Here is a 14,727-nt window from a genome sequence, read left to right on the forward strand (position 1 = left end):
AGAAGATTAATATCAGGGCTATTTATGGACAAAAAAAGGATATAAACGGAATTGGAATTAGACATCCAACTTTGCGATATCATCTGCAATGAACCGACCTCTAGGGGTAACTAGATACATGAGAGGGTGCCCTGCTTATGTACACATGTATGTTGTTTACTTCACGTCGGTGCAGTATGCTCATACATCATCTTGCATTCTGCGACAGATGCTTTTGCTAGATATGTCTGACAGAAAAGCATTCAGCCTGTCAGTAGTTTGTCTCACTCGGTGAAGACAGAGCACAGAACTGAGTGAAATACTTGAAAACAGGCTCCAGGATTTATCTCAGTTCACACATCAGGTCAACGAGTGACTTTACTTAGGCTTAAGTGTCTCACAAGACAACGTTAAATGTAAGACTGTGGTGCAAATTACCCATTTCTATTTGTTTTTTTGGTCAAGAGAGATACTAATTGTTGTATTATATATTCTGTGACTCTGTATAAACTTTGTAAAGTAGACACAAATCTTGTGTTGAGGTTGTGATCAATTTTAAACAGACTGCACAGTCCTACAGTGTATTTAGGATTGCAATGCTAAATCAGAAGAGTGGTTTTTTTTTCATTGTTTTAACAGGAAACCTTTATTGCAAACTGGGCATTATGGGTTTAAAATAAGTGACCATTTAGAGACGATATATTTAAGTTTTCTGCTTGCATACACAATATCACATATCTGCAGCTGGTCGCTTAATAATAGCTTCAGCCAGCGTTGTGTCTACAAGACATGGGATTATAATATGTCGTCTGAGCAACATGGACTATTTATAATAATTCTGGTGCGCTTTGTGATGGCATAGAGGCAAATCTGTCAGTCACAGCACCGCAATCTGTAATAAACTTTATAATATGCTTGGATTCAAACTAAAGGCTTTTTTTCAAGCCTCCAGGACTGCAATTTCACTGTTTCATTGTTGGTACTACTTATAAGAAATATGGTTTACATGACACAGAGACTGTTCCTACTCACCAATGTTGATGGCCGTTTCCTGTTTGTCCCCAGTCAGGATCCAAATCTTGATGTCAGCCTTCATCAGAGTCTCTATAGTCTCGGGCACCCTATCCTGGAGTTTGTCCTCGATTGCTGTGGCCCCCAGGAGCTGCAGGTTCTGCATCAGAGTAAAAGTTGATTTAAAAAAGTCAGTAAGTGGTGACCATAACAGAGGAAGGCCTTTAAAATGTCAAGTGTCAGAGAAACATGTGAGTCGGGATTGTGTCACTCACTCTGCCATGTTTCCCCCCCCCACCCCCCTCATCAGCTGCTCTTGTTTAACACCAAGAAGAAAAAAAAACCCACACCGCAGGCTTAAGGGGGTTTTGGTTCAGTTACACTGCCCCGGTTTATGTGTGGATCCACAGACAAAATCCACACAAGCCACACAAAATACAGTTGGTGTTTTTCCCAGGAAACTTAGTGGTTTGTTGGGGCTGCTTGTGGGCTCAGACTGGCCCGTCACAGGGCCAACGATTTGACAAGACCCAGTGGTAGAGAGGAGACAGGAGCCAGCAGCAAAAGGAAAAGCAGGGGAAGCGACCTGAGCTTTGCTGCCTGGACGTCTGTAGCTCTGTCCTCGCTAATCACTAGAAACCAACCAGCACAGAAAATTGGGTCTGGGGAAAAACATGACTGTATCTGATGGCCTGTTTGCCATTTTTTTTTAGAATTGTTCTATTGTCCCTGTTGCATGTTTTTGTGGATTATGGTAAACCACACGGGTGAAGACTTTGTCTGGTGTTTACCAAAAGTTAAGCTCAGTTTCTAATGTGTATGATGCTACATCTTTAAAATCTGGGGCTCCTGGTAGCTTCTTATATCACTAGTCCTCCTGAAAAATAACTGCTCAGATTAAGCTAAATTGAGATTAGTCCAAATATAATCCATCCAAACTTGGATAAATTAGTTATGTTGTTATTTATGTATGTATGTATGTATGTATGTATGAGAAACTGGTACGCTCACTTTTAAGACTTTTAAAACAATTTAGTGGACATCAATAAACCCTGAAACTATGTCCAAGCTACATAAAGAAAATGTTGTGGATATCATCAGTCATTTTTGAACATAAAAATCAATTATAGGATTCATTTTCAGACAAATACAACACATTTTCAATACAAAAGGAATAGTAATTTAAATGTTTAAATTTAAAAGTTCATATGAAGGCAGCATAGCCAGTCTTATAATTTAAGTAATCATACAATATTATAATTTTATTAGAGTATTAGTATTTTGTTTGGGAGAGGAACTACAGTTGAATCCGTTTTCTAACTCTATTGTGCCCCCATGTGGCATTGAAGCGTCATGTGCATTTTTAAGTTGCCCACAGCAAGAATGAGGAACCCTGGCAGCACCAGTGCCACACTCTGCTCATTAAGCAAACGCACATTACATTTACCTCTCAGAGAGCATTTGTGTTCATTTGATGATTGATTGCCCCCATTTGTTTTGGACAAGCAGGAGCAGCCATGAAGAACATGCCAAGCAGTTGATTTATGACTGTGGCTTCCTGTGTTTGACTAGTGCTTCCACAGATGCCCACCTCACAGAAAAGCAAACCTACCTGCTGGTCAATGCTTGAATCTCTCACACGTACTGACACACACACACACACACACACACACACACACACACACACGTGTTTGTGAACTTGTTCAGTTTTCCAGGTGTGATTACAGCACAGCTCAACTTAACTTCATGGCTATAAAATATAACGCATGTTTTGGGTGAAGTATTATCTCACAGTATATGTCAGTATTTGGCGTAACAAACCTTCTCTATCAGTTCATAGCTCTCCTCCAGTTTGAGGGCTCTGTTCTGCAGAGAGGTGCCGGCCCTGTGGTGGAGCTCCTGCCACTGTTGATAGGACGACTCGCTGATGTCAGCCACGGCAAAGCACAGTGTGCGCAACCCTGGATGTAGAAAACAACAACACAACACCCGGGTGAAATATTCCAATTTCTCACATCCACATAATAGAACAATATAAAATTATGTAAAAATACAAAATACACATGAATAATGTACTTGTAACCCTGAAAAAACAGCGGCAGGGTTTGTGATGCCGGTCGCAGTTGGAGATTAACCCATGTTTTTAGGATTCTTAAGTAGTTTTAACTGATCTACAGTTAAAACTCACCAGAGTAGGTACTGAAAAAAGTACCTGGTACCAGGTACTTTGCTAGTGGAAACGCAACTTAACCGTGCCGTGGCGAGGCGAGAAGAGCCGGTGGAAATACGTCAGTAAAGTGTCTAATTTGCCTAATCCCAAAATTCTGTACTGCCATGTGCACATTTGTCATATTGTATATACATTGTAAAGGATAACACTACCCTGTCAACAATGGACTGAGGGTAAGAGATGGCAACTGGTTCTGGATCTACTGTAGGACAACTCTGGATAATTCATTATTATTTCTTTCACCGGCAGACATTTTGTCGAGGAGGTCGAATACAAATTCTGACACTGGTGATCAGTATTAAATAATCAAATTCCTGATGTGTGTAGTGCTTCTGCAGCATAAACACACAGTAGATCTGCTCTCTGTGGTAACTTCGATTCTGCGTTCAGTGCAAACAACATTTAAATCAGAGCAAACCTATTCCATAGAGGTCAAATGACGAGCTGTGTTTTGTGTTTCATTCTCTTGTTAGGTGAAGCTTAAAATAAGTTATAATCTATTATTTAGGTCTCTCCAAAACTACCGCAACCGAAAATCTTCACAAGCTGTCCTGAATGCTATTTTTAGCCCGTATCAAATATCCCCCTATGACATCACTTTGCATGTGTCTCACAAGGGGGCAGTGTGATCACAGGAAGGAGAGTCTCTGATGCAGCGTCTTTCAGCGCCGCTGCCTTATGTTAATAATCATCCAGTCTAATCGTGCATTTTGACTGACTGTTAGTCAAATAAAGGCATAAACAGACGGATTACTCCTGCTACAATTTGGTGATGAAGTAGAGACAGTGAGCGGACAGAAATGATGGAAACAAAGCATCCAAAAAGAGGTTTTACTTGAAACAGACAGGGGGCGACACTAGTCCACTCACCCTCAGTGGCAAACTGTTCCAGGTGCTTCAGTGTGATCTCTTTGTACCGAGAGCTGTCTGCCAGGCGATCATAGATCACTGTGTCCTGAAGAGAAACAAACATTCACTGATTAGTGACCAACGGAGGGCAAAGTAAGAAAAGAAAACCTCCTGCACTGCAACTGCACAACTCTGATTTTTCCCTCAAGCTATTTGTACTAAAATGATACTTTCAGAACTGCAAGAGTATACCTATATATATCTAGAGCCAGAGATGGATGAGACACATATTATTGTAAGGTATCGCGATACTAATAAACAATTTAGCCTTTAATTGAAGAACTAAATCAGCTAATAACTCTTTAGAGGCGTTTGTCTTTCATGAGCCCAGCAAAATTAAATATGCAACAATTTCTTTCAAACTACTCCATTTTATTAAATCAGAATGCAGAAAAACATGTGTCATTAAAAATTCATCAGATGTTGCCGACATCCAGCAGAGATCTAGATTCCGGTTCAGCTGTGAAACGAGGCCAGTTGGTTAAACTGCAGCAGAAGACAAGAGTGCCTTTCCTTAAGAACCATAATATATTATTATTTTAGCAGAAACACCACCCATGTGTGTGTGTGCGTGTGAAATGTAGTGTTCTCACTTTATGCTGCTTATTAAAATAATTTCCTGACTGGAGAGTGAGAGGCAATAAGAGGAGGAGAAAGTTCGTCCTTTGTGTACGACAATAATAGTGACGAGCTGTCACGCGTTGCCATGGAGAGAGACGGACACTCACGGCTCCTTTGCAGTAGAGGCGGATCTTCCCAGATGGGGTGCGCATGATGACTGACATTCTCTTCCTTGTACTGAGAGGGGGGGAAAAACAGTCGAAAGAGAGAAGCGGGTGATACATGGAGACGAAGCAAGTGAGAGAAATCACATCACAAAGGTGTTACAGCCGCTACAGCTAATTATCATGTACTGCCGGAGCTGGCATATGTCTGAAATTAGACGAGATGGGTAAGAATAAGCCACACCTCAGACTCACAATTAATTAGAACAAATCATAAGGGACAGAGTCAGATGATGAAGCATATGATTCTTTTAAGGAAGGGAGAAAACGACTGATTTTACTGTACTCATTATCACCAGCATCTGGACAATTTTGATGTTTATATTGCAAGTAAACACTGATGGAAGCCATCTGTAAGAGTATAAGTAACTATCAACAATGAATGATACTCCTCCCTACTCATAAGAGAAGTAAAAGTTAGTATCAAAGGTGTACCTTGTAAACTCCAGCACGTGAAGCAGCTCGTACTTCTCCTCTGTACCGAGCTAAAACCAAAAAAGACAAGTTAAAAAAAAATCTCAGCCTCACCCTTCTTCCAAAGCACCTTAAATCTTAAACAACACACGCCAACGCCGCCACCCCCACTTCAATCAGGCTTGATTGCAATTGGAACGTGTTTATCAGGTGGCTGCACTTAGATGATGTAGGGAGAACAACAAGGTAGAATTCAATTAACTTCCTTAATTGTAGAAACTGCTGGGTACAAGGCCGAGTGATTAAATAGATGCTGAGAGCTTTGGGGAGCCTAATAAAGGTTAAGAAATTGGACAAATGTCTTGGAGACGAGATGTTCTCAGCAGTGGGAGAAAAAAAAAAAAGGATCTGGCCTTTCCGCCCCCGCTTCGATGCGCAATTATCAGGTTAACCAATTATGGCAACAAGAGTGGCTTTGGAGAGGACACACACTGCATCGGCTCAGGATGTAATCACAATGACTGTGGCGTTTGCTGTTTTCCATCACCAGTGTCGATGTGAATACAAAATGCTGTGTGTTCACTTAGGTATTACGCATTCCAATTGTATTACAAGGTCTGTTTGGGAACAAAATAACAAAATAGTGAATCAATTGGCAAAGTTGCAGCCTTGAGATATTCCACTGAGTGCAGAGTCACATCATGGGAAAAATAAACTGGACGTGGAGTGTGGTTAGGGTTTGCGTTCTCGCTTTGAGTTGAGATGAGAAGATACTTTAAAATGGAAGGCAGCAACAAAATCTACCCGTTTATACAAACATGTGAAATGTTTTGCAGCAGCTGATGAACTACACTCGCCGCCACAGCGGATCATCTGCCTCCATCTTGTCCGATACCTTGCGTCCTCTTCTGTTACAACAACTGTCCTCATGTGAGAAAAACTCAGCGGATTCTGGCAACTGCTCATGATCAAAAAGTGTTTTATTTTGTTTTTTTTATTTTAATACCTCTGAAAATAATCTTCTTTGGTAGAAGTTGTGGCTTATTGTAAAACATAGCACAGTTTCTCTCCTCAACACGGTTCCATTATTCTTTTACACCTGCAATTGCATTTTTTTAATTAATTAATGACCAAAACATCTTTGTTTAATGTCCATCATTAATCACCCTGTTGGAACATCGTCTTTTCTTTTTTTTTAAGGGCCTTTGAGACGACCACAAGTGGATCCATCCATCAGAACACAAGCTTTAGCGTCTTTCACAAAACTCACCAATTCCACGAAGACGCTGTCCGGGGTTCTACCGGAAAACACAAAGCCAAGGTTCCGTGCTGCTCTCACCAGAGCTCCTTCATCTAGAAAGCAAACAGAACACCAGTGGTTTTCACACTCAAGCTCACAGACACCAGTACACGCACACACATACTGTACTGCTGGCATACACCGCGCCGTCTGAAGGGAGCTGTGAATCTGACTCTGACATGTGTGACAAAAACCCCACTCTTGCTACGACACACCAAGGTCGTGTATGACACTGTACTGTGCTGGTAATATGTCAGGAGATATTGTGTCAAGACAGGACAGATATCTACTAAAACTTTTATTAGCCGCCTGTAAAAGAAAATCCATCACGAGGAGATGGGGGCACAGCAGAGCCGCCCACACAAGAGAAGTGTGACTGAAATACATGACATGGAACAGTTAAGTCATGAGATAAAGACATCGCTGTCGAGAGAAATGGGACATTGACACTAACATGTCTTATAGAGAAAACACAATCCAGATATGTTGTAATATTGAAAAAGAGAGGTATATTTGGTATATAAAAGTGGTTCATGTCAACACATTCTATCAATAGGGGCTGAAAAGTGAAGCTAACTTGTGTTACAAGTTGCATGAGGCTGCTGCAGAGAGAGAGAGAAAAAGCTTGTTTTTTTACAGTTCACTTGACTAGCTTAAGCGTTGCAGCCATTTTCCCCCACTCGGCTTTAAACCCCAAAGGAACATGATTGTTTTATGCAATCGGACAAAAAAAAAAAAAGAAGACGAACTTCCAAAGAACAAAAAATATAAGATGAAAATCAGCAGCGTGACTTTGTATAATTGTAAGTCCGGATCAGTCAAATCTCTGCAGAAGAACTCTATACTTGAACATTAACAAACATCGAGTTGCAGTCTACTAATTGTCCATTTGTGTACAGACGGTGTCAAATTAAAAACAACTAATTCTGTGGCGTGTGTTCCAGCTGCAGGAAACAACAAGAGACAAAATGATGAGGCAAAATGTGAAAACACCTTAAGCTGCAGTATCCTTTAAAAACATTCTCAAATGTGTTTTAGGCTGAAGTGTAATCCCTCAGCCCCTCAGAATCACAGTGATACCATACAATACCGTACAATCTATCAAGCAAGGTGTAAATATGATATTTGAGCAGTGAGGCTGTGGTCTTGTGTGTGCTCCGTTGCTTGGATGGAAAATTAAATGTCTCAACAAAGGAAAAACATCAAGGACACACAGCATCACTGATGTAAAGCACCTGGACCAAGGTCTAGCCAGAGCTGCAGAGCTGCCACACCAGCAATTTAAAAATCCACAGACTCAGGACCTGCAGCTTTCGTCCGACGTGCTTCACACCTCACCAGGAACAGTAACAGGTGCAGCAGTTTGGTAAACCTGCTGTTGTGTTGCAGTCAGTTCCTTTTGTTCCCCCTATTTGAGCTGCCGTGTGTGTGTGTGTGTGTGTGTGTGAGTTCATTGAGGTTTTAACACTTCACATTGTAGTGCTGCAGAATGAAGTGTCTCACCTGAAGTATCATCATATTTTCTGAATACTAAGACGAACGGCGTGCTTTAAATTGCAAAACATTACACAACATTTATATCAAACATGCAGCACAAACTGTTTGTACCCAGATGGTGCTTTTTTTAAAAAGTCAAACATTTGAGTGTGAAATACATTTAGTTTTCAAACTTGTGAAAAAAAAAAAAAAAAGGGCAGAAGAGAACACTGCAACTATTTGCACACAGCCACACCCTTTTCAATCCATACCATTGTGTTATGACGCAGTCGTGTGTGCAGTACCTGGAGATGCTGCCTGGTAGGTGATTTTGTCCTCCGTGCGCTCTGGGACTGCAGTGTGACAGATGGCCATCATGGTCATGAAATCCAGGATGACAGCAGCTGTAGGCTAGAGTAAGAGGATAAGGTACTTTGATTTTTATTGTTTTCTTTTTGTTTGTTTGTTTGTTTTTTAAATAAAACAACACTAACCAGATACTGTAGACCACAGACTAACCTGATACTGTAGACCACAGGTGCCAATTATATTCGGCCCACGAGATAATAAGTCTTTCCTGCTTTTTTTTTTCTCTCTCCACTGACTCACTGATTAGTACCACACTTATCAAGTTATGTGTGACTTTGAAAACACAGAGCCAGACCCAGAGGGGCTCAGTATTTGGCTCCTTCTCTTTTAGCTTTATACATCTTGTAAAAAATATGATTGAGTACAGCAAATTATTAAGAAGCGAAGATACACGTGACTACAGGCCTTTATGTGCTGTTCTACTGAAATAGAGCAGAGGTAAATCAGGCAAGACACATGGAAATGGACAATGGCGAATCACATTTTTGTGATTTGGCCTCATCTGGGCCTCAACTTGGACACAGTTTTTAATTTAGGCCCTTTCTGTAATTGAGTTAGACAGCCCTGCTGTAGACAGAGAGAGCAAAGACAGACTATTAAATTAGTGTTGATTTCATATCCTGCACACGATATCCTGCTTGAGCTTTCTCTTCATAAATGCATACAGTCTTGACGATGAGTTTCCTATGTGGGTTTTTTTTTTCACCCGTGGATTTTTTTAATGTGGAATGACGACAAACAAAATAAAAGTCTAAATCAAAATTTACAGAAAATACTCCTGGATTCCTCAAAAGTATCTCTCTTACAGTTGAACTCCTCTTTAAATAGCTGCTGAGTGCGTCAGTTTGTGGATCACAGGTGGCTCCAGTGTTAAGCCGTCAGGTTCAGCCAAACTAATGACTGCTGCTAACGCGCCAGGAGGATCTCTCACAACTTGCCAGCTGCTGAAACATTTACCCATGTGTGTTCATTCAATACAAACATGCATCAGTTAATGGAAAAAAAAGAGAAAAACCTAACCTATATACTGAGGGCATTTCAAATTAATGAGAGGAAAACGTATGACTAACTAGCCGTGGGGAACAGTCCGACAGGCATCTGCTGAGGCTCCCGTCTGAGAGTGCAGGACCACCAGTTCCTCGTCTCCAGCTGAGGCCGAGGAATCGGCAGCCTGCAGGGCTACGACAGGCCTCGACTATACAATACAATACAATACAGCAGCGCGAAGTGGAACAATGTGAGCGCTTTCCCATTTTCTGACATTAAAAAGATACTTTTATTCAAATCGCTATGTCAGTCAGCCACGGCTGCTGTGATGGGAGATCTAACGGGGGAACAAAGGAGGGATGAATGGGAATGAGAGGGCAAATCAAATCACCTTTTATAAATGAAATTACAAAGAGTCTATTACAGCGTAGGCCGAGGCGGTCCCTCTGCCTGCTAGCAATATGCTAATCGGCCTTAGTTTGACAGTTTGATATCACAAAGTGATATTTAGGCGTTAATATTTGGCCACTCCTCATGAGACGATGAGTGTTTTGGTTTTTTTTTTCTAACTGTACTGTAAGGGATACGGTTATTCATTTATTTTTACCTTCTGGTGGTCTCCACTTTTTTGCAGGAAACCTATTTAAGATGATGACAGGACATATACAATAGGTCTTATATATTATGAGCCAAAATGAAAAAAAGACCCTCATAATAGTAGTTTTTACGCTTAATCTTTTAATTTTAATTTATTAGGTTTAAAAATGTTACAGGCTGATTTAACGCGGACAGAATTGTGTGTCGTGACATCTGCAGAGTGTGGGGACTACACTGTAGGCCGTGTTGCGACCTTTACTCCGACGGCGCTGAATTAGTTGTGACAGCTAATACTGGGCAGCCAACTATTATACCCACTGACTCCTGAGTAATCAGTGTCACAGCAGCAGTGACAGACACTCATCACTGCAGACATGGCCAGTGTTGTTAAAGTTGAAGGGTCAACAGAGAGCTCCTTAAGCAAGTTAAGCAAATTCGACATCATGTGCTATTGGAGAAGAGCTGAAACTAGCAAATGAGACATTAAATCATCAAAAAACATGTTAACTGATATTAAAATCAAGCAAGAATAAGCTATTTTCCCCATTAACTTTCATTTAAACAATGTTCTTTCTGCATCTGGATGAGTTGCCCCCTAGTGGCTACGTGTTACGTCCATCCCAGGCTTCATTTCTCAAACTAGAAGTCCATTTTCTTTAAATTCAGACAACACTTTTATTGAAAACCTCTTAAGATAAATATTCAACATGTTATATCTCGACTATTTCTCACCCTAGTGAAGGAAATACCTCCACTGGTTGTATTCTAAAGGTGATAAGATGTAGTCTAGTGACATGCGAGATGCAGTCCAGCTCATAACCATTCATAAAATTTCTAATGTGATGTTTTATGAACAAACGACGTGTCGCGTGGTAAATCAGCGAGCTGTGAAGGTGCTGGTGGGAGAATTCCAGAGCCAGGCTAAGTGTTTCCACATGTTTCTAGATTTTAGCCCAACCAGCTGTTGCCTCTACATAACCTGAGTGTTTAACGGCCAAAACTTTATTTCTAAACATTCTTCTCATTCCTGTTAACCTCACAGAAAGTGCTACAACAAAGATATCCATCACTAGCAAAGCAACAGTACAACTACAACCCAGCACATTGATCGAAACCACAGTCTTTACCAGAGATGTAGAGAGGCTGTGGTTTCTAAAGAAGCAGTTTGTTATACCGCATAATTAGCAGTGGGCTCAGAGTCATCAATATGAAAGTAAAGGAGGAGTGTGGACAAACTCAATGTGTGGAGAGATTCTCCTGTCAGAATAAAGCAAACATCATAGTGGGATGGATGACTGCTTCCCTGGGGCAGCGCTCCTGTACGTGATGACATGTGACATTCTGGCTCCCCCACACTCTCCTGCAGCCGACTGACTCAACCAGTCAATCAATCACAGTTTTTACCCGTTTTAATTTAACAGGTGACCCATAATACTCCACTCGTGTGACAAAGAGTTGAATGGTTCTTGTCAAAACATGCGATGTTCCTCCGGAAATCAAAATAACCACGTAACACGAAGCGTACAGTGAAAACTCCACAACACCATTACTGAGATCTACCAAAAGTAGCAAGAAGGCCTTATGTAACAACATACATTTCAATCTAAAAAATCCCTCTTAATTTTGTCCTGAACAGCAGCCACCACCGCAGGCGAGCGACGGGGAGCCCTGACATTACTTACGTGATTACTTTGGAGGTTTTCCAGTAAGCTCGGGTCATTAAATCCAGCCTCCTCCGATGATTGTGTGCTGTGCCTGGAAATGAGAGACGGAACAGTCAAAACGACACAAGACACACTGTGAAAACAACACAACACTCGCAGCCGACTGGAACGCGTTGTCACGACTGTTGACCGTCAAGAGTGGTTAAGTAAACATTTGCTGGTGAGAAAGTATCAACCAAAAAAACCAAAGAAAAATGAGAACATACCCCGCCTAATTGTTCAAATTCCTTATTTTATCCAACCAACAAACCAAAACATAATGTCATAATATAATTTTCCTGAAAAATGACCATTTTCTTTCTTTTCTTTCGTAAAGAACCAAATAATTAATTCATATATTGACACTTTTGGTACCCAATAAATCTTCTACTTTAAAACTGGCACAACAAACAGGTCTCAGACTGGCATTAACAGAGGCAGCCACGCTTTGTGCCAAAAGCATCGGCATTTGTCGAGTAAAGAATCCACTGCAGTGCAGAGAAAATGTAAATGTGATGTAAATGTGATGTGTGACACCGGGATTCTCTCCATGCTGGCACACACAGAGACGTCCTGAAACAGGACATTAGTTTACAATGCATAAAACAATCCGCACCCATTTATTTTCCACTTTACACATTGTTTTCATCATAGCCATAAATAATGAATTGTGTCTCTCTTTGCTGAAGAAATTAAAACAATGTGGGGGGAGCTACTCATACAGAGATGCAGCAGGCAGGTTGGATTTCTTGCAGCTATTAAAAAGGCCACATTACTCACACACCAGTTAAAGCTAAAAATTAATGAAAATACAATTAATCCTTTGTACCAGAAATGCTTTTATGTTACTGGCAAAATGCAAATTAATTAAATATCTCAAATTCCTTTGGGGACATTGCAAAAGGAAAAAGAAAAGGACACAAACACTCAACACTCATTAGCATAGGAAGTCATGCTGAACATGAAAATAAAAGGATTCTGAATAGTAGAACAACTTTTAATGGATAAAGGAAAAGGATTGATTTTATCTTCTAACAGAAGCTCAGGGCTGCCGGTCCATATAGAGTCCTATAGATCAGGAAGACGGCAGCACTGGGGCTTGATAGAAATGTTACCCAGGCTGCCATTAGCAAGCATTAAGTCTTTGTAATCCCACGGGACGCACTGTCCAGAACCCCCAAAAGCCGACCAACTGGCCAGCACGAAAAATACTTCCATCTACTGCCGGCAAATAGAGCAGCAGTGCAATTAAAAACCAGGGCTGCATTCAATACTGTGTTACACCTTCATACACACACACACACACACACACACTGAAGGTTTATTCAATTTATCACACTCAAAGCCTTTATTAAGATATGTTCAGGGAGAAATTGGTAAACAAAGTCTGCATTTTTAACACCTCAACTGAGCTTTCAATAAGGCAGCTTAGCAGGGCTGCAACTAATGATTATTTACATATATATATATATTCTGTATAATCGATTCATCTCTTGATATTTTCTCAAATAATCTAAATCAGAAAACACAGACACCTAAACTTATTCACATTTAAGAAGCTGGAATTAAAATCATAATCAAAATAGTTGCCAATCCAGTAATTGATTATTTGATTAATTGTAGCAGCCCTACAGTGTAGTTTTGAGACGTCCATCTATGGAGTCATCGATACATCACAAATCCTGCACAGGAATAAAGAGCGCTCCGAGCTTTCCCCTCTACTGCAGGAGTGAATTTCTGTGGCACATGGCCGCCTGTGGAGGACGATCAGTGATTGATTATCTGCCAGCACACAAAGGTTCTATCACTATGGGAACACGGGTGCTGGCTGTTCACAGACGATAGGCGGGGCCTGCTTCCAGACGCACCATGTTGTCCACTCGGGAGGAGGAAATAATTAATTTACAACTGACCTTTGTCAAGGTAGGAGAATAGTACATATTGATTTAAAATGACCCTGTTTAAAATGAAGACATTTGAATGGGGGTCATTCCTTAAAAACTCCCTTTTGTTCTTTATAATTACACAATTATACATCCCCTCCTGGCCTTAAAATGTCTTTGGATGTCAGTCTATATCTTTAACTCATTTATTATTCGCAGATTTATTTCTCCAACAGCCCTTCAGATGTTCACCTGTAACACCACTGCTCTACAAAGATATATCAGCTTGTTTTCTGTTTTACATCACACAATAGATGTATAGGTAACATACAAGTAATAAAAAAAAGGAACAGAACATGCTGTACTTCTCATTCAGTCACGTATCCTTGATCCATTTTTGTACATATAAAGCCTCAAATTCAGTTGTTTCGTTGAGAAGAAATGGGCTAAAAAACTTCCTTTAAAGCAGCAATTGTGGCATAATAGGCACTAACAGAAAGGCCCTGATTGTCCATGCTGTTACTGAATATCTTCACACTATAGCAGATGGCTCTAAGATGTAGGACTGTGTAAGTGTGTGTTACGTGCAAACAGACAATAAAGTGTGTGTGTGTGTGTGTAGCTGCAATTTCCAAAGTTAGTTAGATGTTGACTGGAGAAAAAGGAGAACATGGTGCACAGATTCAGCCTTAATCTAACACCAAGTCAAAGCTCGATCAAAGTCGATAAATGCACAAGTGCCTGTTAGGAAGCCAAACAATTCAGTGACATTTCTATTACAATACTGGCAAACAAGATAACCATTTGTTTAAAACTCAAAACGCACAAGTTTACTTCTTGAATCACAAGCCACAGCCACATACAACACATCCAAAATGCAAGGGACACACAAAAACAGCACACGACACGTACTGTAAGTATTTGTGTGAGTACAAGTCACGATTTTTCCACAAAAGGCAAGGCAGCACTACATCATCACAGAAGCAGGGAGCGGAAAAAAAACAAAACAACCACCATTTTCACACCGAGTCAGCTTACCAGTCGTCCTCTGCAAAACTACCCTCCTCTGCCTCAGGGACGTGAC

The 14,727-nt window shown here is 40.7% G+C and overlaps 1 protein-coding gene across 5 annotated transcripts in view; it reads right to left on the reverse strand.

Annotated features, from left to right (window-relative positions):
• Positions 1-14,727, reverse strand: part of atp8a1 (ATPase phospholipid transporting 8A1) — a 90,530-nt gene that overhangs the window by 38,335 nt on the left and 37,468 nt on the right. For 4 of the 5 annotated variants that reach the window (XR_009242165.1, XM_058650484.1, XM_058650485.1 and 1 more), the window contains 9 exons: positions 14,682-14,726; positions 11,740-11,812; positions 8,410-8,515; positions 6,599-6,681; positions 5,350-5,399; positions 4,858-4,927; positions 4,091-4,175; positions 2,812-2,951; positions 1,012-1,150 (listed from right to left, as the gene is read on the reverse strand). Coding sequence is in view for 4 of the 5 variants with exons in the window: in XM_058650484.1 (XP_058506467.1) it covers positions 1,012-1,150; positions 2,812-2,951; positions 4,091-4,175; positions 4,858-4,927; positions 5,350-5,399; positions 6,599-6,681; positions 8,410-8,515; positions 11,740-11,812; positions 14,682-14,726 (791 nt within the window). In the remaining variant the exon portion in view is untranslated. The remainder of the gene's footprint in view (positions 1-1,011; positions 1,151-2,811; positions 2,952-4,090; positions 4,176-4,857; positions 4,928-5,349; positions 5,400-6,598; positions 6,682-8,409; positions 8,516-11,739; positions 11,813-14,681; position 14,727) is intronic. The other variant, XM_058650486.1, reaches the window with a different exon arrangement.

Source organism: Solea solea, chromosome 14 (genome assembly GCF_958295425.1).
Source record: "Solea solea chromosome 14, fSolSol10.1, whole genome shotgun sequence".
Taxonomy (NCBI): domain Eukaryota; kingdom Metazoa; phylum Chordata; class Actinopteri; order Pleuronectiformes; family Soleidae; genus Solea; species Solea solea.